The 24752-nt window shown below is 45.3% G+C and overlaps 1 protein-coding gene across 4 annotated transcripts in view; it reads right to left on the bottom strand.

The window, feature by feature from the left end:
- The window catches only part of RNF157 (ring finger protein 157), an 80767-nt gene that overhangs the window by 17476 nt on the left and 38539 nt on the right, over nucleotides 1–24752 (bottom strand). For all 4 annotated transcript variants that reach the window (XM_067717464.1, XM_067717467.1, XM_067717465.1 and 1 more), the window contains exons 3-11: nucleotides 11389–11477; nucleotides 5910–6056; nucleotides 5345–5462; nucleotides 4813–4879; nucleotides 4473–4516; nucleotides 3795–3842; nucleotides 1802–1873; nucleotides 1150–1309; nucleotides 903–1015 (exon numbers count right to left, since the gene is read on the bottom strand). In XM_067717464.1, the coding sequence (XP_067573565.1) occupies nucleotides 903–1015; nucleotides 1150–1309; nucleotides 1802–1873; nucleotides 3795–3842; nucleotides 4473–4516; nucleotides 4813–4879; nucleotides 5345–5462; nucleotides 5910–6056; nucleotides 11389–11477 (858 nt within the window). The remainder of the gene's footprint in view (nucleotides 1–902; nucleotides 1016–1149; nucleotides 1310–1801; nucleotides 1874–3794; nucleotides 3843–4472; nucleotides 4517–4812; nucleotides 4880–5344; nucleotides 5463–5909; nucleotides 6057–11388; nucleotides 11478–24752) is intronic.

Raw genomic sequence — 24752 nt, 5'->3', positions numbered from 1 at the left:
TGGCGGTCCAGTGGTTAAGACTCCGCACTTCCACTGCAGGGGGTGCGGGTTTAATTGCTGGTCGGGGAACTAAGATCCCACATGCCACGCGGCGTGGCCAAAAAAAAAAAAAAAAAAAACTACAGGTTCTTTTTTGGTAGCATTCCATTGTTTTCAAGCTTAGAGAGCCCTCTCCCATCCACAGTCAACTAAAGAATCATCTATAATTTATTCTAGGTTATTAATGTTTGGCTTGCTCTGTTTTTAGTGCAGTTAACTAGTTACTCCGCCTGGAATTTGTTATCTGGTAAGAACTGAAGTGCTAAACTCATTGTTTCTCCCTAAAGCACTACCTAATCATTCCAGTACCATTTAGTGAATAATTGGTAATTAATCTCTTCCACTAGCGTGTTAACCTAAAGACAAGACCTTCTGGTCTATAACTACAAAGCGTGGAGGCTTGACACCATCACTTACACCACGAGACAGAGGTGAATTATTTCATCTACGTGGCTCCCAGTCCCTGAAGTCACGAAATAAGACAAAAAAAACCAGTTACGTTCTCGGAGGATTCAGATAAAAATGGTAACTTGTATGTAAATCATCCCCTTGTTTCTGCTTGGGGGCGTTCCAGAGCTGGCCCCCATCCCCGCCCCCATCCGCCTGGACACTGGGGTGAAACAGCAAGCTGGCAGCTCTAGGGATGGTAAATGTTAACTGGACGCTGAGTCCCCAAGGTGGAAAGGGGAGCTTTTAATGATCAGAACCTCATTTTCCACTGTACTATTGGCTGGTTTTTAACACAACATGATCTCGGCCAGCTTACTCAGTACTTCAGAACGCCAAGGTTTAATTACTTGCCACAAAGTCACGTGAAGAAAGGTGAAAAAAGCCCAACAAAAGGTGAAAAAAGCCCAACTTACTGAATGCTCTTCTGAGTCGGATGTCTGGGATGAGAGGATGGGGTTAAAGCTGGTTGGGGACAGAGGGCCCAGTTTCTTCCTCATGGCTCTGATCTGAAGCAGTGCCCGGAAGGCTGTGAAGAAGAAAACAGGCCATCAGGACACGGTGATGCAGAAGTCAGGATGGACAAGAGCCCGCACAGAAGCCACGACCCCTTCTCCCCCCGAGGGCTGACCTCGGGGACCCAGCAGGGCCTCCGGGGCTTACGCAGTCGGCAGATGGGGCAGTTGTTGGCCTGGTAGCGCAGGGTGTCGGCGCAGGTGTTACACAGGCAGAGGTGACGACAGGGCAGAATCAAGGTGTCCCGCACGTCTGAGAGACACACCACACACTCGGCACTGTTATCACTCACTTCATCCTCAGCCACCTGGCCGGGGGACAGAAATTTAGCCAGTGTCACAAAGACCCTCACGTCACACACCTTCTTTCGAAGGCAGCCTGCCTGCACAGCTGAGACAATGCACTTGGTAAACTACGTTGAACTTGGTAGTTTACCAAGTGCACTGGCACACTCAGTTTCACTTCTTCTGGCAACTGTTTGTCTCAAGCTCGTCCTCTGAGGCTGAGATCTGGTCCTGTCTGAAAGTCGGAGCTGAAGGGGCCCAGGAGGCCACCCAGGGAAGTGGGGAGCAATGAACTGAGTGAGCAGAGCCCTGCCGAAGAACCGATCCAAACCAGCCTATATTCTCATTTCCAATGTTATATAAGTATAATCATCTGAAACGAGGAAGAAGGAATACCCTTCTAGGACCAAATGGATTCCAGAGCTTGGCATGCTAAGTCCCTAGATCCTGGCTGGATCAGAGTTCTCACTCTGCCTCCTGGGAAGAGTACATTCAGAACTGCGGAGGGAACTTGCCTTACACTCTTGCGTGTTGTACTTGTTTTCAATTCCATAGATCTCCTGAAGGAGGTAGCTGACCCCATCCACCTGAAGAGCCAATAGAAAAGTTCAAGGGCAGAGGCTGGTTCCACCGAGAGATGAGTGGGAACTCACCCCCCACCCCCCAACCTCCTTCGGTAACCAAGGACTACTGATTCACAATGAAAAAAATCAAAGGCCTAGAAGAGTAAAGGAAGCTCTTATTTACTAATGTGTTCTCTCTGGGAGGGGAACGGAAATCAAATGCTTCATTCACCCGCCCTTATGCCCAACAGGGAACGTGCGCAAATACAACAGTAACACTCGTACTGCAGGTCGCTATAACGGACAGTCAAGGAAGGCAGAAACTAGGAAAAGGATGGAAGACCACGTGTCAGAAGCATTAGCTATGTAATAATAAAAGCTAAGTTTAGACATTACAAACGGGAAGCAATGGGAATGGGAAAGAAAGAGAAGAAATGGGCAAGGAAAAGAGGGGAAGGGAAAATGCAGAAGCAAAGAGAGAGCAGGACCTTGAAGGAGGAGCCGATTGCGCCCCCTCCAGGGCCACGGAGCCACCCCATCTCCAACACGCAGCAAAATATGACCTCTGTTGGCCTTGCTCCTTAAAACCTCAACTTTGGGAACTGCCTGGCGGTCCAGTGGTTAGGACTCAGCGTTCTCACCGCCAGGGGGCCTGGGTTCAATCCCTGGTCAGGGAACTAAGATCCCGCGAGCCCCGAAGCACAGCCAAAAAAAAACCCAAAAAAAACAAAAAACATGAGAACCTCAACTTCAATGCCCCGTTTGACTCCCACTAGCTTGGGCCATGTTGGTGCCAAAGCTGGCCCCTCCCTTGTTTCTTTACGCCTGCTCACTCCTCTCCCCTGCCCCCCATGCTGTCCCACTTATCCCCGCCCCTAAGGCCCAGTCTGTCACCGATGTCGCATCCCGCTCTCCAGTCTGACAAAGGCTGTTGCTGATGCCAATCTAGCAACAGAAGAAGAGATAAACCATTTCCCTTGAGCTACCCTAGCCTTTCCATCCCATCCAGGAGTCCTGGGGAACCAGGCCTTCCCATGAGGCAACTCCCTGAGGCCAGGCCTTTCCAGGCCGTACCCTGGGCTCAGGATCTGTTATCTCCTCTGCCTCTCTTAAAACTTGCTTTAACACAGTGATTATATTGGAAAGGACATTATCAACAAATTCATACTAAAGTATTACCGACTACTATTGACCTCATTAAGGGTGGAGAGCACTTAATACCTGAAGAATGAATGATGTAGAATTTCAGATATCTGTCACCCATCTGCGGGGGCGGGGGCTTTCTTTGCATCTCAACCCGAGGTCTACCCTGCCCCCCACCCGACTGCTCCACACCCTTGTGTGACGACACACCTTCCCTTGGCAATGCCACTGACACCCCTCCCCTCCTTGTCTTCCATGACCCTCCTCCTGCCTCTGCAAGAGTGGAAGGAAAGTGCTGGCACACAGCGGGGGTTAGGACTTCCAGCAACATATGCGTAACTTGCCTGATCATTCTGGAAGGGGGCAGATGGCCAGCAAACTTGGAATGTGAGAAAAGGAATGTTGGGATAAATTACGCCAAGAGCTCCAGTTGGCCTTGAACTGGATCCCAATACTTTTATCCTTTAGCTGGAAATGTCTCTCACCCTGGCATTTTAAATAAAAACATTCTCCCTAAACCTAAAGTCAGGAGATAAATCTTGTCCTTTCATTTTCTAAAGTCCCCTGCTCAGATAATGGCTACCTCACCACCAACAATTCGGGAACAACAGAGATACCAAAAATCAGTATTCCTTTCAGGCCACCCAAGTAGTTTCCAACACAGAAAAGCATTCCCTGTTTGCTTTTCTTCTTTGATCTAAAAAAAGGGGGGTGGTGGTGGGAGGGAAAGAAGAGTGCTTTAGCAAAAGAGTGGAGAGAGAGAAGGGGGTACACCAACAGTCCCTGGCCCTCGAATACTTACTACTTGTTTCTGTTTGAGGGGCTTGACACAGAAAGTCCCGTCTGTGTGCTGGAGTGAAAATACACAGTTATGAAGGAGGGCAACGAGGATCAGCTGTTCTTTTGTTACTTCTCTCAATTACACACCTCCTGGAGGCCCCCCCAGCCCCCCCCCCACCCTGCCAGTGTGGAATGACAGACTCCTAATACAGGAAGGGTCTTCAAGCACATAGTCTAGCCCTTCTTCTTTAAGAAGAGGAAATGATGGATTTCCCTGGTGGTCCAGTGGTTAAGAATCGGTCAGGGAACTAAGATCCCACATGCCGTGAGGGAACTAAGATCCCACATGCCGTGGGGCAACTAAGCCCGAGCGCCGCAACTACTGAGCCCATGCACTACAACTAGAGAGAAGCCCTGGCAGCACAACAAAGATCCTGAGTGCCATAAATAAGACCCGACGCAGCCAATAAATAAATATTAAAAAAAGAAGAAGAGGAAACAAGGCCTAAGGAGCTGAAGGTCACGCAGCAAGTTGGTGGCGTAGCCCCCGGTGTGGTGCTTCCCCCAGCTCCCTGCGCAGCCTCGGAGCTGGACCCACTCTGCCGAGCGCAGGCAGCCAGTGAACAGGGATCCACGTGTCCTCACAGGAAAGACAGAGCAACATGTACCAAAGTGAGGCCCTGTAACATTACCCACTGACCTTTTCAAAAGTGCCCAGCAGGACGTGGCAATGGCCAAAATACTCTGAAACAAATAAAGGCACATGGATGAAGAAGAAGAAAGCCCACAACACACCTCGATTCCACTCACCTTCCCCGGGTCCCACAGTCTGGCAACATGAACCCTCTGGCTGTCACGGGAAGGGGCAGGTTACCCAGTAGGACTCTCGTTGCCCGAGAAGCGTGGGAGAAAAAGTGCGTGGGGATGTGGGAACTGCCTGATACCCATGGGGGAGGCTGTTCTGAGGCCTCAGCTGCTGCCGGGCCTGCACGCTACATACGGGCACGTGTGCAGCCCAAGAAGACAGGAAGCGCCCATACCATCTCCTTCATCCACCACAGCATGGACCACTAACGGGTAAACCTCTCTGTCCAGGTCAAAGCCAAGCTGAAAGAAAAGGAAAAAGAAAAAACGAAAGGGACTTAACACATTTAAAGGGCACAGTAATCCGTCAGAAAAGGGAGGTCTCGTCGGGAAGCCTGAATCTCATCTCTGTTCCTCTTCCATCAACCTGGTTAACTACCTAAGTCCGTAGAATTGAAGGCCACCAGTCTCTTTGTAAAAAGTCCCCTAGATGTAAAGGCTTCTAACCTGCAGGTCTTTCCTTTGGACACGGCTTTCTCAAAATATCCTGGGTTAATGGGCTACTCTGGGATAGAAAAATTAGATGTATCCTTCCCAGGGCGTGAAGACGTTACAAGGCTGAAGGGGAGCATGGCCTTCGAGTACCCGGGCCCATCCTTTGCTGCTGGCCAGGGTCCTGAGTAGCTCCCACGCCCTGTGGGTCTGTGGGCAGAACCTGCCCTGCGCTTTCTCCCAGTGGCCGGGCCCCTCCGCCAGCCGGCAGCTCACCTCCTCTTCAGCCCACTCGGAGGGGTCCACGGTGTGGGAGGGCAGGCAGAACTGCTGGCACACCCCACGCTTGTAGTGCACCGTCTCTGACTGCAGGCTGTTGTCTTTGGGGATGTAGCTGTTGATCAAAGTGGGAAGCAAAGCGAAAGTTACTGACAGTTTCCTCTGTCTCATGCCTGTTCTCAGTTATCAACACGTTCTCAGTATAGAGTGGAAGAGAAAAGAGAAGAAAAGATCTTCTTTATAATCTCTTTCCTTTGCCCTTGCTTGGTAATGCTATTAAAGTTATCTATTCAACCCACATATCCACAGAAAGGTAGCTTAATAGATTTTTAACAGCATCATGATGACCTGAAGGACTATGCTGCTATCTGTCACTGTACCAAGATGACATAGTTTGAAGGGGAAAGGTGAAAAAGTAAGGCTGGGTAGAAGAAAATCCAAATTCAGGAACCAGCTCTCACCTGGGTGTAGAAAAAGAATGTTTTCCTCCACAGGTGAGCACGTCAGGCACAGACCCTAACCTGTCTAGGAAGGATGTGGCTCCCCGGTCCTTTGTTCTTACCTGGCAATCCCATTCTGGAACTCTTCGGTGGCCTGATAATAGATGGTGATGGCCACCCGAGCATCCGTGTCAAAGGTGAACTCCACGTTGTAGTGGACTTTCGCTCTGCCGGCCTCTTCCCCCGGGGTCTTCACTTCCTCGGCACATCTAGAAAACCACAAAGACTCAGCATTTGGGAGTAGCAAATTAATATTTTAAAAGTAATCTTTTTTCTTTTTTTTTGTGGGATCTTAGTTCCCTGACCAGGGATGGAACCATGCCCTCTGCAGTGGAAGTGCAGAGTCCTAACCACTGGACTGCCAGGGAATTCCCTTCTTTTTTTTTTTAATATTTAGTTATTTGGTTGCACCAGGTCTTAGTTGCGGCTCGAGGGCTCCTTAGTTGTGGCATGCGTGTGGGATCTAGTTCCCTGACCAGGGATTGAACCCAGGCCCCCTGCATTGGGAGCGAGGAGTCTTATCCACTGCGCCATCAGGGATGTCCCTTGTTTTCTTTTTCTAATTGAACGTATTGTGGGCTTCCCTTTGTGATCATACACTTTCCATCCTCATTCTGAATGACGGCAGAGCACTTTGTTACCACTATCAGGGGGCATTTAGGGGATTTCTGATATTTCACGGTGCCACAGTTAACATCCTTGTGCGTTTGCCAGGCTTTACAAAAAAAAGTTTTTAATTTTAATCAAAGTTACTAATCACATAGTTTAAATAGTTTCCACAAGGCTTGTGACAAAAAACCAGCAGGTCTCTTTCTGTCCCTTTTCCTCTTCTTTAGAGAAAACTGCCTTTACCTCTGTAGCTGACCATTTTGGCATTTATCTGCATGTTCATTTTTCAGTTTTAGGCATTATCTATTGACCTCCTACTATGGAAATGAGACTTTCTCTTTCCTCACTCTGCTCCATGTTGGGACACCCCTTCCACCATGTGATACACCATGATTTTGTTAGCTCAGGACATCTTCGTCTATACGACTGTGAGTCCATCAACATTATTCACAGTTCAGCCACAGAGTAATCTCTAATAATTTTTCCTTTCCTGCGTAAGTTTTTCTTAGAGCTTGTGCTCATTTTGCTTTTTTTTCAGTTGCTTAGTCTTTTCTGCACTAGTCACTAATTCAAATTCAAACTCTTTGGCTGTCTACATCTCGACGTTCAGACGTACCAGGTATCCTGTGCACCTTGTCTTTTTGAGCAGGACACTTATGGAGCCTTCTGACCTGCTCCATCTGGACCCTGATCCCTCCGTACCTGCACACGGCTGCCACCCTGGAATCTCCCTGTCCCATCTCCCTGTGTGTCCCTTTTGCCTCTCTCCCGGAGAATCGCATGCTTCCTGCACCTCCTGGCTTCCTCTTTCTTGGGTTACACTTTCCTTTTGCTGGAGCACAACTTCCAGTAGCATCCTGGAAAAGGGTGTGTTGGAGGGATAAACTTTTCGAGAGATTTTATTATACAATCACACGTCATTGAAAGTCTGGCTGAGGGAATTCCCTGGTGGTCCCGTGGTTAGAACTCGGTGCTTTCACTGCTTAGGATGCGGGTTCAATCCCTGGTCGGGGAGCTAAGATCCTGCAAAGCCACGAGGCCAAAAAAAAAAAAAAGTCTGGCTGAGTAAAGAATTCTGGATTATAAATACTTTAAAAAAGTCATTTCAGAGCATTGCTGCGTTATCTTTTAGCTCCCAGGGTCGAGCACTCGGTGGACCTTTGTAGAAACTCTTAAATTATGTACGTCATTGGTGATTCCTTCCTTCTATGTTCTCCATTCTTTCTGGAACCATTAGTTGGCTGTTGGACCTTCTATTCTTCGTATCTTTCCTCTTCTGTTTTCCATAGCTTTGCCTTTATGCTCCACTTCCTAGAACATTTCAACTTTTCTTCCGATATTCTATTGGTTTTTTCATTTCTACGTTTGTAAGCTCTGAGAGCCTTGTTTGTTTGCTAAACGCTTTGTGTCACTGCGTCCGTGAAATAAGAAGGCAGTATCTTCTCTATGTCTCTGAGGCTACAAATCAAGGTTTCCTCTTCCTGCAGTTTTTATTTCCACTTTTTCCCCCTGTTGGCTTGTTTTACAATTGTCTTTCATACGATAGGCGTTCCTTATACATCTGAGAATTTTTGGTTGTCTGCTCATACTAAGACATTTAAACCCCCTAATTGTGGTCCATGGGGACTTCCCTGGCGGTCCAGCGGTTAGGACTCCACGCTTGCACTACAGGGTGCATGGGTTCGATCCCTGGTCAAGGAACTAAGATCCCTCATGGCACGCGGCCAAAAAAATAATAAAATCCTGATGGGAACTGAGTGCACGGTGGGGCTTGGGGATGCTAGGCTTCCCTGGGGACTCATCTGGGTCAGGAGAGGGACCTCCAAAACCAGTCTCTTTGGTCTTCCCACCTGGGGGCGTCTGATTGTCCAAAGAACAGTTTTCCTCTCTTCTAACAATGGCCTGACTGCTGGCATCCTGGGCTTAGAGTTGGGGTTGGGGGGCAGGCTGGAGGGCTCAGCATCCAACGTTTCTGAATTCACTTAACCCCCTGATTTCAGTACTGAGTCCAGCCCTTAGCTGTGCCTCGGTCCCCCAAGTCCAGAGATTCTTTGTTTGAACTTTTCCAGTGAGCATCGTCTGCCAGCCTTTTGCCAGGGTGTGGGAGGGCAGTTCTGGCTGTGTAGTCTAAGGGAGGGGGGATCTGAATACCTCTCAAGCAGACTTTCCACTAACCTCCCTCCTTTTAGCCACCCCCACCCCCAAGATGTCCAGAGGTACCTGGAACTGCCAATTCCTGAGCCTTCTGGGGGAAACCACAGTACAAACTGGTGATTCTCAGCTTTTCCTTCTGTTTGTTCAGGATCCTGATTTCTCAGGTTTAGTAAGTTATTTAACATTCACCACCTGTTTCCAGTCTCTAAAATTTTTTAAATTAATTAATTAATTAATTTATTTTTGGCTGCGTTGGGTCTTTGTTGCCGTGTGTGGGCTCTCTAGTTGCGGCGAGCGGGGGCTACTCTTTGTCGCGGTGCATGGGCTTCTCATTGCAGTGGCTTCTCTTGTTGCGGAGCATGGGCTCTAGGCGCGTGGACTTCAGTAGCTGTGGCTCGAAGGCTCTAGAGCGCAGGCTCAGTAGTTGTGGCACACGGGCTTAGCTGTTCCGCGGCATGTGGGATCCTCCCGGACCAGGGCTCGAATCCATGTCTCCTGCATTGGCAGGCAGATTCTTAACCATTGCGTCACCAGGGAAGCCCCAGCCTCTAAAATTTTGTTGCCGTTGCTCCTTTCCCACTCTCCCAATTTTTGTGGATTTGTGCTGTTTAAAAATACTCATTATTGTTTAGTGGGGTTTGGAGAGGAAGCAAAGGTACATGTTCAATCCTCCATCTTTACCTGGAAATCTGAGAATCAGAATTTACTTTAGTTCCATCTCAGAAAAAACAAAATCAAAACTCACCCTTCATCTTAACATTTATTGATCACCAGGTGCTTTCCCTTTCATTATCCCCTTTAATTTTGACAACAGCCATGAAAGGTAAGGTTGGTTCACTATTTTACAGGTGAGAACCAGAAGCTCAGAGCAGTTGCCTCATTTTATTCTAGAGCTGCAGCCAGGCTGCCACATCCGAGGCCAGGACCTCAAGGGGGCTCAGACCCCTGAATCCATCTCCATCAAATACGCGAGCAGACCATATGTGATGAGAGAAACAAGTAGCCGGAGCAGCTGACAGCTGGCAGGCTCCTGAGGCCTCAGTAGCCTCCATCTATCCTGCTGTGGCAGGAACTCCCCGGTGGAGGGGGGCCAGCCGGCTGCAGACTCTTCTGCAGCAAAAGAGTTTCCCCTTGGCTGCGCCGTCCCCAGGGTTGACCCCGGGGGTGTGAGCGGCTGGGGAGGCAGTTGAAAACCTCAGGGACAAATAAAATATTAAAAAACTGAGACAGAAAACAGATTAGTGGCTGCTTAGGCCGGGAAGAGGGGTTTCGGGGGGAAATGAGGGATGATTAATAATGAGTATCGGGTAATAATGAGTATCGGGTAATAATGAGTATCGGGTTTCTTTTCGGGGTGATGAAAATGTTCTAAAATTAGATAGTAGTGATGGTTGCACAACTCTGTGAATAACTAAAAATCACTGAATCGGGGGACTTCCCTGGTGGCACAGCGTATAAGACTCCGCGATCCCAATGCAGGGCACCCGGGTTTGATCCCCGCTCAGGGAACTAGATTCCACGTGCATGCCGCAACTAAGAGTTCACATGCCGCAATTAAGAGTTTGCATGCCACAACTAAGGAGCCTGCCTGCCGCAACTAAGACCTGGTGCAACCAAATAAAAAAATAAATACTAAAAAAAAAAAAAATCACTGAATTGTACACTTTAAATGAATGAACTGTATGGTATATGAACTATATCTCAATGAAGTGGTTATATTTTATTCCTAAAAATTTATTTTTTAGTTTTTTTTTTTGATGTGGACCATTTTTAAAGTCTATTGAATTTGTTACCATATTGCTTCTGTTTTATATTTTGGTTTTTTGGCCTCGAGGCATGTGGGATCTTAGCTCCCTGAGCAGGGATCGAACCCACACCCCCTGCATTGGAAGTCTTAACCACTGGACCACCAGCGAAGTCCCCGAAGTGGTTGTATTTTAAAAAGATGATCAGAGAGAAATAAACTCCCTGATCTATACAAGCATAAAATGCTCTCCGAGTCATCTTCCTTTGTCAACTGAGAAGAATGTGGGACCTCTGGTTTGCCCTAACCAAATCTGTCTCCCCAGGGAACCAGTGAGTCTTAGTAGACAGACTTGCTATCTGGAGAGCAGCATCTGTTTAAAAATCACATTACCTCTGGGACTTCCCTGGTGGTCCAGGGTTAGAACTCCGTGCTCCCATTGCAGGGGGCCCGGGTTCAATCCCCAGTCAGGGAACTAAGATCCCACAAGCCTTGCCATGCAGCCAAAAAAAAAAAAAGAAAAAAGAAAAAAAAATTGTGCTATCTCAGGGACAGCACAAAGAAGACAGATGCTGATGATAATTAGTACTGACAGTGGTGATTAAACAACAAACCCAGTGCACCAGAGGAAGGGCACATGAGATTAAGAATAAATTACAAAGGAAATATAGGCAATAAAATAAGGATTTCCTGCACCAAGTTCAAACATCCCATCTTCACACAGGCTTGTCGAGGTATCTGCAGAATTCACTTTCTCCTCCAACTGTTCTTTTTCTGGAAGGTTCACCAAATCGGGGTAATCATGACAGCTTCCAGGAGAGTGAAAGTTCTTCCCAAACACTGACTATCAGAGAAAGTTCTGAACAATCTAGGTGCGGAGACCCCTCATGCCAGCAGCCCACGGCCCGGAGGCCTAGAGGCCGGGCTCCGGGTCTGACAGAAACCGCTCTGTGGGTCCCCTGGGGAGTCGGCTGCCCCTTCACGAAGAAGGGCCCCTGGAACCTGGCCCCCGCCGGCTGGGAACTTGAACTTACTTGACGAGTCTTAGTGTATCCTTTCGGATGTTGATCAGGCTTCTCAGAGTCTTCACTGGTTCTTGGGGAGGAGGGGCAGCGTAAGGAAACTGTGTCGGAAACAAAGTGGGAGAAGACTGTGTTTAGAAAGACGGATAACCATAGTAAGGGGACGTGCTCGAGGTCACAGCTACTGGGAGAGCTGGGATCCGACTTGGTGTCCAAAGCGCTACATTTATCTGCTTTTCCCATTAGATGAAGCTTATGTGAGTCAGCATTCAAAATGCGGACACCTAATAAAAACTCCCACTGAAGTTCCAAATACCAAGGGACACACGGTGGCCGAGTTAATCACAAAAGGCTTTTCCACCTGACCTTACACAATGGGGAGCCGGACCTGCAAGGATTTTCCTTTAGTGAAGCCACATGGTGTCTGAGGAATTTAGGAACTGCAAACACAAGAGAACCCCATCATGTGTACAGAGTGGGGGCCTGCAAACAGTGAAGAACAAATTTCCTCCGCAGCTGATCATATAAAGGAGAGTTTTTTTAAAAGAACGTGAGCCAAAGAGCTCTTTTGGGGTCATCAAAGGTTTGTGGTTGCCCATCACTTACCTCACGCTTTCACTCTCTTTCCCTGTTTAAACATGTGGGTTTGGAGTTGTGAGTTGATGACAATGAGGAGATGAGAAAGGGGACACAGTAAAACATTTCACTGGGAACTGCTTTGAGAAGATTGAGTGATTTAAAATGTCCCCGCTATTCTTATAACGTCATTTGGGCCGTAAACATTTTTTACATGTGATTCCCAGAAGACCTACTAGTGTTTGGAGCTTTGCAAAACCATGGTCCTCTTAGCTCTGAAGAGTCTACCCCCTCATGCGGGTCTCAGAAAACAGAACGTCCACATGAAACTCTGTGTCTTCCCAGATTTTTGCTGTTTTACTTGGGAAACATAATTGAACCTATGGTACGTCTGATTTTGTGTATTGTGATCCCTGATACTTCATGTGCATGAATGTGACCCTTAAGAAAATACATTGAATCCAAACTATCAGCTGTGCGTTCAGATTATTGCTTTGTGGGTATTGTGTAGCAATATTTTATTTTTTCACTGATACCTTAAACGTATATTCTGTTTTTGTTTTTTTTTTTGGCCATGCAGCGCATCTTGTGGGATCTTAGTTCCCCGACCAAGGATCGAACCCCGGGCCCTCTGCAGTGGAAGTGTGGAGTCCTAACCACTGGACCGCCAGGGAATTCTCACCTTAAACATATATTCTTTTAAAATATATGACAGTTGGTTTTTCTGATTACAAAGCAATACACGTTTAAGCAGAAAACTTGAAAAACACAAAAAAGTACAAAACCAGCCGTGATTTCACTACTCGGTGATACCAAAGTTAACGTTTGCAGAATGTGTCTTTTGGGATAGGCATCCATCCACCCACCCACCTCCTCCCTCCCTCCCCCCGCTCTATCTCTCTGCACTGTTTCAAACTGTACCTACTCTTTTATTGTCTCTCTTTCACTTAGAAAGATGTGGCAAATGTTTTAAAGCCTATAATTTGACAATATAACTACACACATTAGAGACAGGGGCCTACTTTAATCAATTCCACATTATTCAGTGTTTTCAGTTGGTTTTACTTTTTTTTTTTTTTTCCTGATATAAATGTCGTGGTGAATGCTTTGTCCCTACATTTCTGCGTGCCTCTTTGATTATTTCCTTAAGACATTCCTAGAAGTGGAATTACTGGATCAAAGAGTAAGCATATTTTGAAGACTTTTAAAACTATTTTGCCAAATTGTTCTCCGGAAAAGCTGATTGCAACTCTGCCCTCCTGCTTGCAGCGTATCAGGAGGCTTTTATACAGGAAAGCTGAAATCCTATAGTTCAGATCCCATCTGTGGCCCATTTCTCCACACACCCCCCACCCCCTTTGCTGGGCTGTCACACTAAAAGAATTTAAAACAATTTTTAAATAAGCTTAAGCAAAAAGTAATTAGGCAGGAAAACCCAACACAAATGCTTGTCTATTCTAAAGCCAAAATAAATGACTTTGGGATTAAAATTTTTTTCTGGAGTAGCGAAGTTAATCATATTCATTTGCACGGGTACTTGGGAGTTATCCTTAACTCCTACCTGAGTTCAAAAAAAACCCAGAGGTTTTCCCTTCACTCTTTGCCCTTTCCCCTCTATATCCTCCCTACCCTCGCAAAAAAAAAAGAAAAACAAAAGGAAGGCGGAGTGGGGGGGAGTTAGTGTTCTTCACCTTCCGTTTAGAATATTACATTTGATGATAACTGGCAATGGAACACAAGTTATTCGCTGCTCAGGGAAAGGCAACCGTGGGATCAATTGTTTATATACATAAACTATCCTTATAGTATAATAAATCCACACTTACATTTTTAGCTCTTTACCCTCTGCCCCGCCAAAAGAAAACCATTGAAAATCTGTTTAGGAGAAACTAATCCTGTTTGTAGGCTCTTACCTACCAAAGCTTCTGCCTTAATGGCCATTCACGTACCCAATCAGAGTCTACCGGCAACACTCAGTGCTGAGTGTAAAGAAAGACTTAAAGTGGAAAAGATAAGGTCCTGCTCCTTCAGGAAGCAACATTATAAGGAAGATGATATAGTTGCACAAATAACTGTAACACTAAACAGAAATGCCACAAAAAGGGCAACGATACAGGAAGTGATCGCTTCTGGCTGAGGTAATCCAGAAGGCTTCATGGAGGAGGTGGTATTTGATCTGAGATCTTGAAGGATAAACGTAATTTGTAAATTCAGAGATGACAGGGAAGACAGAGGAGACAGCAGGAACAGAGGCAAACTAAAGAAAATACTCTGCTCTTAGAGTCGCCTCCCCTACCTCTCTAGGCCAGGTTAGCCCACCGTGACTCTAAGCTTCTTCGTGATCTTCGCTTTTAAAACGATCATTTATTGAGCACTTACTAGGTGCCGGGCACTATACTAAGCTCTTTACATACATTATCTTAGTTATCCTTGGAACAATCCTGTGAGGGAGAGATAGTTCTTCCCTTTTTGCAGATAAGGACATTGACACAGGAACAGGTTCAGTATCACCTTCCAAATTCCCACAAGTTTTAGGGAGAAGAATTGAGGTTTGAACACATTCTACCTCCATCTTTCTCTAAGATACTCCTGGATACAGCTGCTTAACCTAGAGATGACGAAGGGATTGAAGTACCAGTTATTAAAAGATCTGAAAACACTAACCTATGTCTTTGTTCATTCTTTTTTCTTAGCAAGGCACTGATGAACTTTTTTGTTTGCCTACAGTACCTCTTTAACACATGCACCATTACTGTATTATATTTAGAGCAAGAAAAAGTATCTTAGTTCACTTCAAGACCAGAGATTTCACTCCTATGCTAACAGATACGTGTGACATGAAAGCAGAGTAACATCTTCTTGGGACCGAAGGAGATGAAGGTCAGGATGGACTCGGGTCCAAGCACCACCCCGAAGGAGCCGCTCACCGGTCATTCTACTGCGCTCAGAACAGCATCAATAACCGTTTCTCAGTTCACATCCACAGTTTCCACTTGCTTTCTTATGACCTTGGAACCGTAATTTTCTCAGCCCCAGTTGTACCTCATCAGGGAGTGAGTGATGACAAGAAAAGTCAGACAGAATTTATTTTTCTCAGATGCAAGCGCTCTGGCATAACTAGGCCAGTAAATGGGGAGAAGTGGCCTTTTCTGTCTTGTACACAACATGCCGCCAGGCGCACAGATGGAGGAGGACCCACAGGCCTTCTGCAAGCCGTATCCTCACTTCTTGCCTCAAGCTCAGTATGGGCTTAGGAGACGTCTTCCCGTTTCTCAGACAACATCCTGGAGTACATAAACTCTCACCACCTTACGAAGGACCTTAAAAACAGCTTCCAGAATTCTCTTTCACTTTTCATAATGAAGACAGACTTATAAAGACTAATGTGCAAAGAATGAAATCGGGTCTGCTCAGGGACTTGTGGCCCAAACCTGCCGGGTCAGTAATGTGTTGACAGAGAATTAAGGCTCAGGTCCCTCCACTCTATTCATCTAAGCAGAAATGCTGCCAGAAGAAAGCCCTCTTAATGGGGTAAAATTTGGGTAACTGTTGCAATGACAGCTTGCCAATGCCCATCCATGAAAAAAGGGAACACAGGGAAACGTTTACTGAGTACTTACTACGGGCCGGGCGTCATGCTGGGTTCTTTAGATTTTTTTTTCATTTTACTTTATTTCATTTATAAAATATATATAACATGAAATGTATCACCTTAGCCATTTTTAAGCACGCAGTCCAGTGGCAGCAAACGCATTCACATGTCCTGTGCTATCGTCACTACCATGGAGCTCTGGTTTAGATACATTCTTACTTAATATTCTAAACACTAGTAGACATGCCGGCCATGCCCACCAGTCTGTAAGCTCTTGGAGGAGAGTCTGAAATGAAGGAGGACCTCAAGAAATATGTTCGTTGACTGGATAAATGAAGAATATCAGTATTAACACCCCCATTTTGCAGATAAAGAAACTGAGACTCAAAAGATTCACGTAATTATTCAAGGTCTCAGGGCTAATGAGTAGCAGAACCAGGATTTGAATCCAAAAGCCACACTGTTTGTCCTGCAGCTGCCTTGGCTACAGCAGGGCAAGGCTACATGTTGTTCTGATCCCAGGAGTGTTCCAGGTACCTGAGTAGAGTGTAGAGAGAGTCTGAACGTTAAACGATCACTGCAAAAGGTACCGAATCCTGTTCAGGTTCTAGAGGCTGGTCGAAACTCTCTGGATTACACCCTTATGCTTAGGCAGCAGTACATACAAAAGCATATCTAATGCCACACTCCTTTTAAATTTTAACAGGAGTATCTAAGGTCTTCTCAGAGGAAAGCTTTCTTGGAGCACTGTATGACAAATTCCCTTTGTCTGTAAGAGCTAACAGCACCTGTAGAAGATACAAAGGTATATTCAGGGTGTGACGTCAGAGAACGTCAGCAGAAGCAGGGGAGATGTTCATCACTGTTTACCTTCTGCCCAATATGCTCCAATATGTGTTACTGATAGATATTCCTAAAGTACGGTGGTTTCTCCTCTAAATTATTTTTGAAGAACAAAGACATCTACCAATTCATTCAACACGTTCACTATGCCCTGAGCGCTATGCTAGCCTGGATTCGGTGATGGACCAGGCACGCCTCTCTTAGTTCCACCTGTAAGGGGCCCACAACAGAGCTTGCATCTGGCGCCCTGCACTCAGGTACCAGCAGCGAACCGCGCCCCCCCCACCCCAGGACCGGCCTGCTTGTGTCCGCGCTGAAATAACCCTAAATCTCAGAATAATTTAAATCCCAAGCACCTCAAGCCCAGGATGGGGGTATAGTACCCACTCAGCCAGAGGAACTCTTTCAATGGGCCCCAGGGCGTTGGCGATCAAGGCTCATATGAATACAGAGCAAGCGCCTCTTTGACCTTTTATCCTGGTGCTCGTCAGTTTCCTTGTTAGTTTTCCTTACACCAGCAAAGTGCCACTTGGCGGCCAAATGTGGAACTGCCGGTTTAGATAGACCGGATAAGGATATGGCTGTGTGTGTGTGTGTGTGTGTGTGTGTGTGTGTGTGTGTGTGTGTGTGTGTGTGTGTGTGTGTGTGTGTGTGTGTGTGTGTGTGTGTGTGTGTGTGTGTGTGTGGCGGGGTACACATACGTATATATTCATATACACACATATATATTTGTATATATCAACCATGTATCCTAGATTTTCTAACCATTCTAATTTCAAGTATTTTGTTAAACTACCCCCCATGTCTGCACTCACATTTTTGCTGTAGAAAATATGGTCCCAGTGCATACGCGATAAAAGGATCTTACTTCAATTGTAAATTATTGGGTAATTCCCAGTAGTCTGTAAAAGGGCCTATAATCCATTCATAAAAATAAATAATTAATTTCCATAAAAAGGTTTTTTTTAAGGTACATAATTTGCTAACATTTGCTATTAGATTCAGGCCTGACCATATACACACATGGCATCCTGGATGTGGCCACTGGGAACTCCCTCAGTTGGCTCCTGTGTCCTTTTGACTCGCCCCATCACTTTTTGAGCACTTCCTTACTTTCTGGCACCACAAGATATTCCAAGTTGATGTTGTGTTTTTCTGTCCCCTCCCTGGAATTGATCACGTCTCCGAGGATCCCTGGTTCCTTTTTAGAGACGTCTACCTCAGACCACCATGTATTCACTAATCTTTTACCAGTGAACACTTGCTCCGCTTCCAGTTTTCAATATTACAAACAATGATGCAATAAACATTCCCTGAAAGGAAACTTAATAGGAAAAAGGAGGGGGGGGGGTGATGTAAAAGAAAAACAAATGAATATGACCTAATGCAGTTTTTACTTAAGAAGAAAAAAGCCCCAAATGCCAAAAATCTGCCTCTGAAGAGAAAGGAAATTATTTTTAGGCAATTTATGACTAAAAGAGAAAAGTACTCATTTTACACATAGACATGTAATATTTGTGTCAGAGAAAGAAATAATAGTTAATATGGAAATCAACATCTGGGATCATATGAATAGCTCATTTACAGCACTCATTTACATAAGCTCTTGCTTTTATAGATTTTAGGGGTTTTATATTTAAAATTCAGTTCCTTCTTATTTGATGCCTGGTTGTTTTCTCAGCTTTCTCTACTTCCCCTCTTCTCAGCTACGTCGTGTGTCCAAGACTTGCCAGTGGATAGATTTAGACTTGCGATACTTTATAACATTTTCTTAGATCCACATCAGGGAGAACAGTTTACTCCGGTTGAATGATGTGAAATGAATACAAATTTGCCTATTTAACCAGCTGTAGCCCTGGGACAGACTGTACTGTGCCTGCTGTCCACCAAAACATCAATGAGCTATATTTACAGCAGTAAAATCCCTTTTCACTAATTTTCCATCCAATCCTCGTGGGGAGTCAATCACCCATGTAGAAAGGCTGGTGACCACAAAGCTGACAAGATGTGAAAAGACATTTTTTCCACTCAAATCAAAGATGTGAGGGAGATACCACGAGGGTGTCACATGATGACCTTAACTCAAAGATGCTCTGTGTTCAGGTTTGGTTACCAAAGGAATCCACTCAAGATGGCAGTCTATTTACAGTCTGTTAACTCCTCCGCTGGGTCCCCTGGCAGGGTGCACATGGGACCAATGTCCTGGCTATATGACATCACCTCTAAGGTTGATCTTTCCAAAATATTTAAACCCTACTACGAGTATGCCCAGTTAACCAGTTCTCTTTGATAACAAGAGCATGAAGGATCCACTGCAGAGCAAAGCACCCATCACAAAATCGCCCTGGTCTCTGTTAACAACCGTCACAGACCCATTTCCTCCCTCTACTTATGGTTTGGGTCTTGACTCATATCGTTCAGGAGTACTCAGACCGGGCAACAGGTTGCGTACACGCTGACATCAAATGCACCTCCAGGGCTCTGTGCGCTGCTTTGACGACAAGTGAAACCTACTCAACTTCCGGTTCCCCTGACTGAAAGCCCCTCCCATCGGGATAAAACACTACCCAGTGATCCTGGGCTTCTACAATAAAAGTATCTTTCTGAAGATGAGCTGCTTTTAGATACAAAGGGTTCTGACTAACACCAGCTAATTTTAAGGAGAGTTAAAAGGGAAAAAAGGGCTTTTAGTAAAGCAGACACTGTCATCTTTTCCCTCCAGCAAGTTGGTAAATAATGACTAATGGTCAGAGAAACGACTCCTTTCAGACCAGCACCCCATTCTAGATGCCTGACTTCCAGATTTCATCTGGTCAGGAGACTGGTAACCCAGCTCACAAATAAGAATCCAGTTTTAAGTAAGAGATTTTGAGATGCTTAATAGTGTAGGTAAAGAATACGCTCAAACACCAGTATCAGCCAAAACAGGTATTTTATTTTTGGGTTTTTTTTTTTTTTTTTTGAGGTACGCGGGCCTCTCACTGTTGTGGCCTCTCGCGCTGCGGAGCACAGGCTCCGGACGCGCAGGCTCAGCGGCCATGGCTCATGGGCCTAGCCGCTCCGCGGCATGTGGCATGTGGGATCTTCCCGGACCGGGGCGCGAACCCGCGTCCCCTGCATCGGCAGGCGGACTCTCAACCACTGCACCACCAGGGAAGCCCTAAAACAGGTATTTAAAAATACACAACAATAAAGCAGAAACTAACACACCATTGTAAAGCAATTATACTCCAATAAAGATGTTAAAAAAATTAAAAAATAATTAAAACAATAAAATACACAACATATATATTTTTTCCAAAGAAGCATATGAATGTTCTAATGCCACCAAGTATTAGTTTTCCAGTCATTTTATTTAACAGAGGTGTTTTCAGTAGGCCACTTATTAAGAAGAGCAAGTGGACCGAAGTCCTCCTCAGTCTATATTTTAAAAACTAAAAACTGTAAGCTGGTCTTCAAGTTGAAAAACTCCAAGCTGCCCACCTGTGCCCCTCCTGAAATATACTGACCCTAAAACTATCTCTGTAAGAGCCAAGATCAATTACAAGAGTTTCAAGTCTCCATCTCATATTTCTGGAAGGAAATATGCTCTGAGGGACTTCCCTGGTGGTCCAGCTGTAAAGAATCCACTTTACAATGCAGGGGACGGGGGTTCGATCCCTGGTCAGGGAACTAAGATCCCACATGCCACGGGGCAACTAAGCCCATGCGCCACAACTACTGAGCTCACGCGCCTCAACTAGAGCCCACGTGCCGCAAACTACATAGCCCACGTGCTTTGGAACGCGTGCACCACAACTAGAGAAGAGAAAAACCCGCACGCCACAACTAGAGAGAAGCCCGCGCACCAGAACGAAGAGCCCGCACGCCTCAACGAAGATCCCGCGTGCCGCAGCTGAGACCCAATGCAGCCAAAAATAAATTAAATAAATAATAAATAAATCTTAAAAAAAATATGCTGAAGTCTGCTATGTTAGGAATCTCAGCTTCAGAAAAAGAATAGTATGAAATACAGAAACATTTAAGTTTATAAGCCAATCAAATACAGAATTCTAAGCCCAGGTAAGGTCAGTTTCTTTGGCTAAGCTACCTATTTGCAGATACAGCCCTAGGCCCAGGAAGAAGGCCATTAGTAATTCAAAAACCCTAATGAGATTTTATTTTGGTTAGCTCATCATGAGATATGGAAACCCCATATAACTAGAACAAAATAGCATAAAATAAAAACCTATATGTTGTAAAGCAGAAAGTAACACACCATTGTAAAGCAATTATACTCCAATAAAGATGTAAAAATAAAAAAAGACCCAACACAGTCAAAAGATAAATAAATAAAAATAAAATAAAAAAAATTACTGCTGTTTATAAACAAAAACAAAAAACCCTATAGCATATGTATGATAGTTTTAATTTCTAAATTGTTAATACTAAGATCTGTAGGGACTTCCCTGGTGGTCCAGTGGTTAAGAATCCGCCTTCCAATGCAGGGGACGGGGGTTTGATTCCTGGTCAGGGAGCTAGGATTCCACATGCTGCGGGGCAACTAAGCCAGCACCCCACAACTCCAGAGCCAACGCGCCACAACTAGAGAGAAGCCCACACGCCTCAATGAAAGACCCCGTGTGCCACAACTAAGACCCAACACAGCCAAAAATAAATAAATAAATATTTAATTTAAAAAAAGATCTGTAATTTGCAGCTAATTTAACAAGGTACCAATCTGTTTCACTTTGCCCTGCTAAGCTTCCAAAAGTCTTGAGAGCTCTGATTATTCTTCACTCACTCCTTAATAGCAGTGCATAGGACTGGTTAAGAATCCGCCTGCCTGTACGGGGGACACAGGTTTGAGCCCTGGTCCGGGAAGATCCCACATGTCAGGGAGCAGCTAAGCCTGTGCGCCACGACTACTGAGCCTGTGCTCTAGAGCCCGCGAGCCACAACTTCTGAGCCCGCACACCACAACTGCTGAAGCCTGCGTGCCTAGAGCCTGTGCTCTGCAACAAGAGAAGCCACCGCAATGAGAAGCCCGCGCACCACAATGAAGAGTAGGCCCCGCTCGCCGCAACTAGAGGACGCCCACGTGCAGCAACGAAGACCCAACGCAGCCAAAAATAAATTTAAAAAATAGCAGTGAGTAGCCAAGGTTATATAAACCAACTGAACTAATTTCTTTGGCTTACATATTAAATATATATTAAATATATTAAAGTCTAAGCTCACTTAAAGTCTGTCTGTAATGAAATCTAGAGCTAGAAGTATAACTCTTATGTTCTAGATGGTGAATCTCAGAGACAAAATACAAGTATTTACAATATATCATGCACAGAGTCCAATCCCAAGGTTGATTCACGTCACTGGCTTCTCTCTCATCCTGTGTTCCATCCTCATCCCTTCCTTGACCTCCTACCTGACATCTCTGTGTCCCTCCACCAGTCATCTATCACCTCTCAGTCCATCCTTGTAAGTCTTCACTCCTTTAACCACATCCTTCAACATCTCCAATTTTCCTATTCTCAGCCAACACTTCTCTATGGCTCTTCCTCTTTTTACTGATTTCCTGCATGCTATTAAGACCCTGGGCTTCTAAGCATCTCTACAGGCTTGTCAGAAGTGATTCCAGTTCATCAAGAAAAAAACAGGTGTCCTAGCATTAACCATAAGCTTTCTGAGACTAAAAGGAGCCAAGTTCCAAGTTTAAACGTAGTGCAAAAAAAGACGGCAAAACAGATAATGATTTCCCAAGAAGCAATACATGGTCATATATCCTAACACAGTTAGTCTGGCTCCTAGGTTTATAATTCTCAGCCTGGCCAATTCAAAGATTCTTTAAGCACGACTTAATAATCTGCCAAGAAAGCACAGCCCCAGGATTAAGTGGGAAGTTCAGCAAGAGGATTTAGTGACTGGCTTCTAAACAAATCAATTATGGAAAAGGAAAGATTTGTAGTGGGTAAACCTGACAGAGCCCACCTTCACTAAGCGATCAAGGTTGCCATCACTGGGAGCATGTCATGAACTGTTACGTGCCTCTGATATGATGTAATAAGGGCACTTACCTCTGTGGTATTCTTTCCGCAAATCCATAACCCTAGTCTAATCACAAGAAAACATCAGAAAACCCAAATTGATGGGAGTTCTACAAAATATCTAACTAGTACATCTCAAAACTGTCATGGTCATGAAAAACAAGGAAAAACTGAGAAACTGTTAAAGATTGGAAGAAATGAAGGAGACGTGACAACCGAAGGTAACTGGGACTAAAAAAAGACATTAGTGGAAACACCGGTGTAGTCCTAATAAAATCTGTAGTTTTGAAAAATAGTAATGTACCTATGCTAATTTTTAGTTTGCATACATGCTCCATGGTTGTGTAAGACGTTAACATCAGAGATAGCTGGGTGGAGGGAATATGGGAATTCCCGACTACCTTTGCAATTCTTCTGTTAAGTATTTAAAAAAAAAAAAAAAAAGTTCAGCAAGAGAAGTGCTGAGAGGAAATGGAGAGCAAAGGATCCCAAAGTGGAAGGTGTAGGTCTTGGCCCTTCTGTTAGTGGTTGTGCAATTTTACACAAATTGCTGTACCCTACTAAGTCTCTATTTCCTCACCAGTAAAATGTGCTTGATAATAGCTACCTTATAATTTGTGAGATTAAAGGTTGTATTAGGGATTTCCCTGGTGGCACAGTGGTTAAGAATCTGCCTGCCAATGCAGGGGACACGGGTTCAAGTCCTGGTCCGGGAAGATCCCACATGCCGCGGAGCAACTAAGCCCGCAAGCCACAACTACTGAGCCCTCCCGCCACAACTACTGAAGCCCGCCTGCCTAGAGTCCATGCTCCGCAACAAAGAGAAGCCACCGCAGTGAGAAGCCCACGCACCGCAACGAAGAGTAGCCCCCGCTACTCTACTCTAGTTGCCACAACTAGAGAAAGTCCGCACTGCAACGAAGACCCAATGCAGCCAATAAATAAATAAAAATAAAAATAAAGGTTGTATTAGTCCAGTCAGGAAAACAAACCACACCAGGTATTTTAACAGAGAATTTAATCGAACTGGTTAAACAGGCACCGGAGAACCAAAACACAAAAAGGGGACACCGAGCTGACACAGAGTCACCTCAGGAAGCGGCAACAACCCCTGGGGCTGAGGGAATCAAGGGGAGAGGTGGGGGCTATCAGCCTAGAGGCCCCCTGCGGGTGGGACTCTGGTCTCTGGGTACCACCCTTTCTCTTCCTCCAGCCCTGCAGACCCTCTGGCGCCCTCTGTTGGCAGAGCCCGGAAATGGAGAAACCTGGCCGAAGAGTCCCTGCCCCAGCATTACCCAGCCCAGGTTAGAGGGTGGCTTGGGGCTGGGAGACAACAGCTGAACTGTTAACTGTGAAACAACTTTGTAGACTGTAAATGTTACCCACTGGTACTTATTATTTTCATTACTTCTATTAAGTGCCTGAGCTAACTCTCCCTCTTTTTTTTTTTTTTTTGCCACGCCACGCATCTTGCGGGCATCTCAGTTCCCCGACCAGGGGGTCGCACCCGTGACCCCTGCAGTGGAAGCACGGAGTCTTAACCACTGGACCCCCAGGGAAGCCCTCTCCCCTTCTTTCTTTAAAAAATATTTAACAGTATGGATTAACAGAGGATATGCACCTTTGGTGTTAAAAGCATTTAAATTTTTAATAAATGGAAAATATGGGATGACATTCTATTCTATAATTATAGCAACCTTTACCGCAAAGCTCGCTTTGTCAGAGCTGTCTTCTAAAGATAAAGCGTATGCCTGATTCATTTCTGTCATAGTCAGGGCTACTATTTTAGTTGAGTCAAATAAGTGTGTTCCTCAGGGATGCTATTTACATGTAACCAGGCTATTTGACCCAGAAGTCTTTGACTTTTATAGACTTTTGTAAGAACACTTTCATTACAATTTAAGGCCATTATGCATCTCTTTAAAAGCTGAAAAAGTTAACCAAATTTTTCTTTGAAATGCAACGCCAATACATATAGTTTCCCGTAAGCTGGGGCGGACCCTGACAACAGGAAACAGAGGTGAGAGTGTGCACACTTAGTTTCAGTAGGTTTCAAAGAAATGTCGAGGAACTTCCTACAACACAGATGCTTTAGTTTCACTGCTGAAAACCGCAGCAGTTCTTTGTGCCCTGGTTTGTTAAGAAACACAGCCTTAAACAACAAACCAAAAGTTCAAGCAGTACTTTCCAAGTCAGCAAAACTTATGTCACAAAGTAAAGTTCCTTTCTCAGAGCTTCTGGAAGCTCTGTCTACACTTCATTTATCACTTCCCTCTTTGTGTGTATATCGTGTCTGAGCTTCCTGCGAGATTATAAGCTTGAGGGCAAAGTCTAGGTTA

Source organism: Pseudorca crassidens, chromosome 19, assembly GCF_039906515.1.
Source record: "Pseudorca crassidens isolate mPseCra1 chromosome 19, mPseCra1.hap1, whole genome shotgun sequence".
NCBI lineage: Eukaryota > Metazoa > Chordata > Mammalia > Artiodactyla > Delphinidae > Pseudorca > Pseudorca crassidens.
The sequence above is the reverse complement of the archived record's forward strand: the minus strand, read 5'-3'. Positions and strand labels throughout refer to the sequence as shown.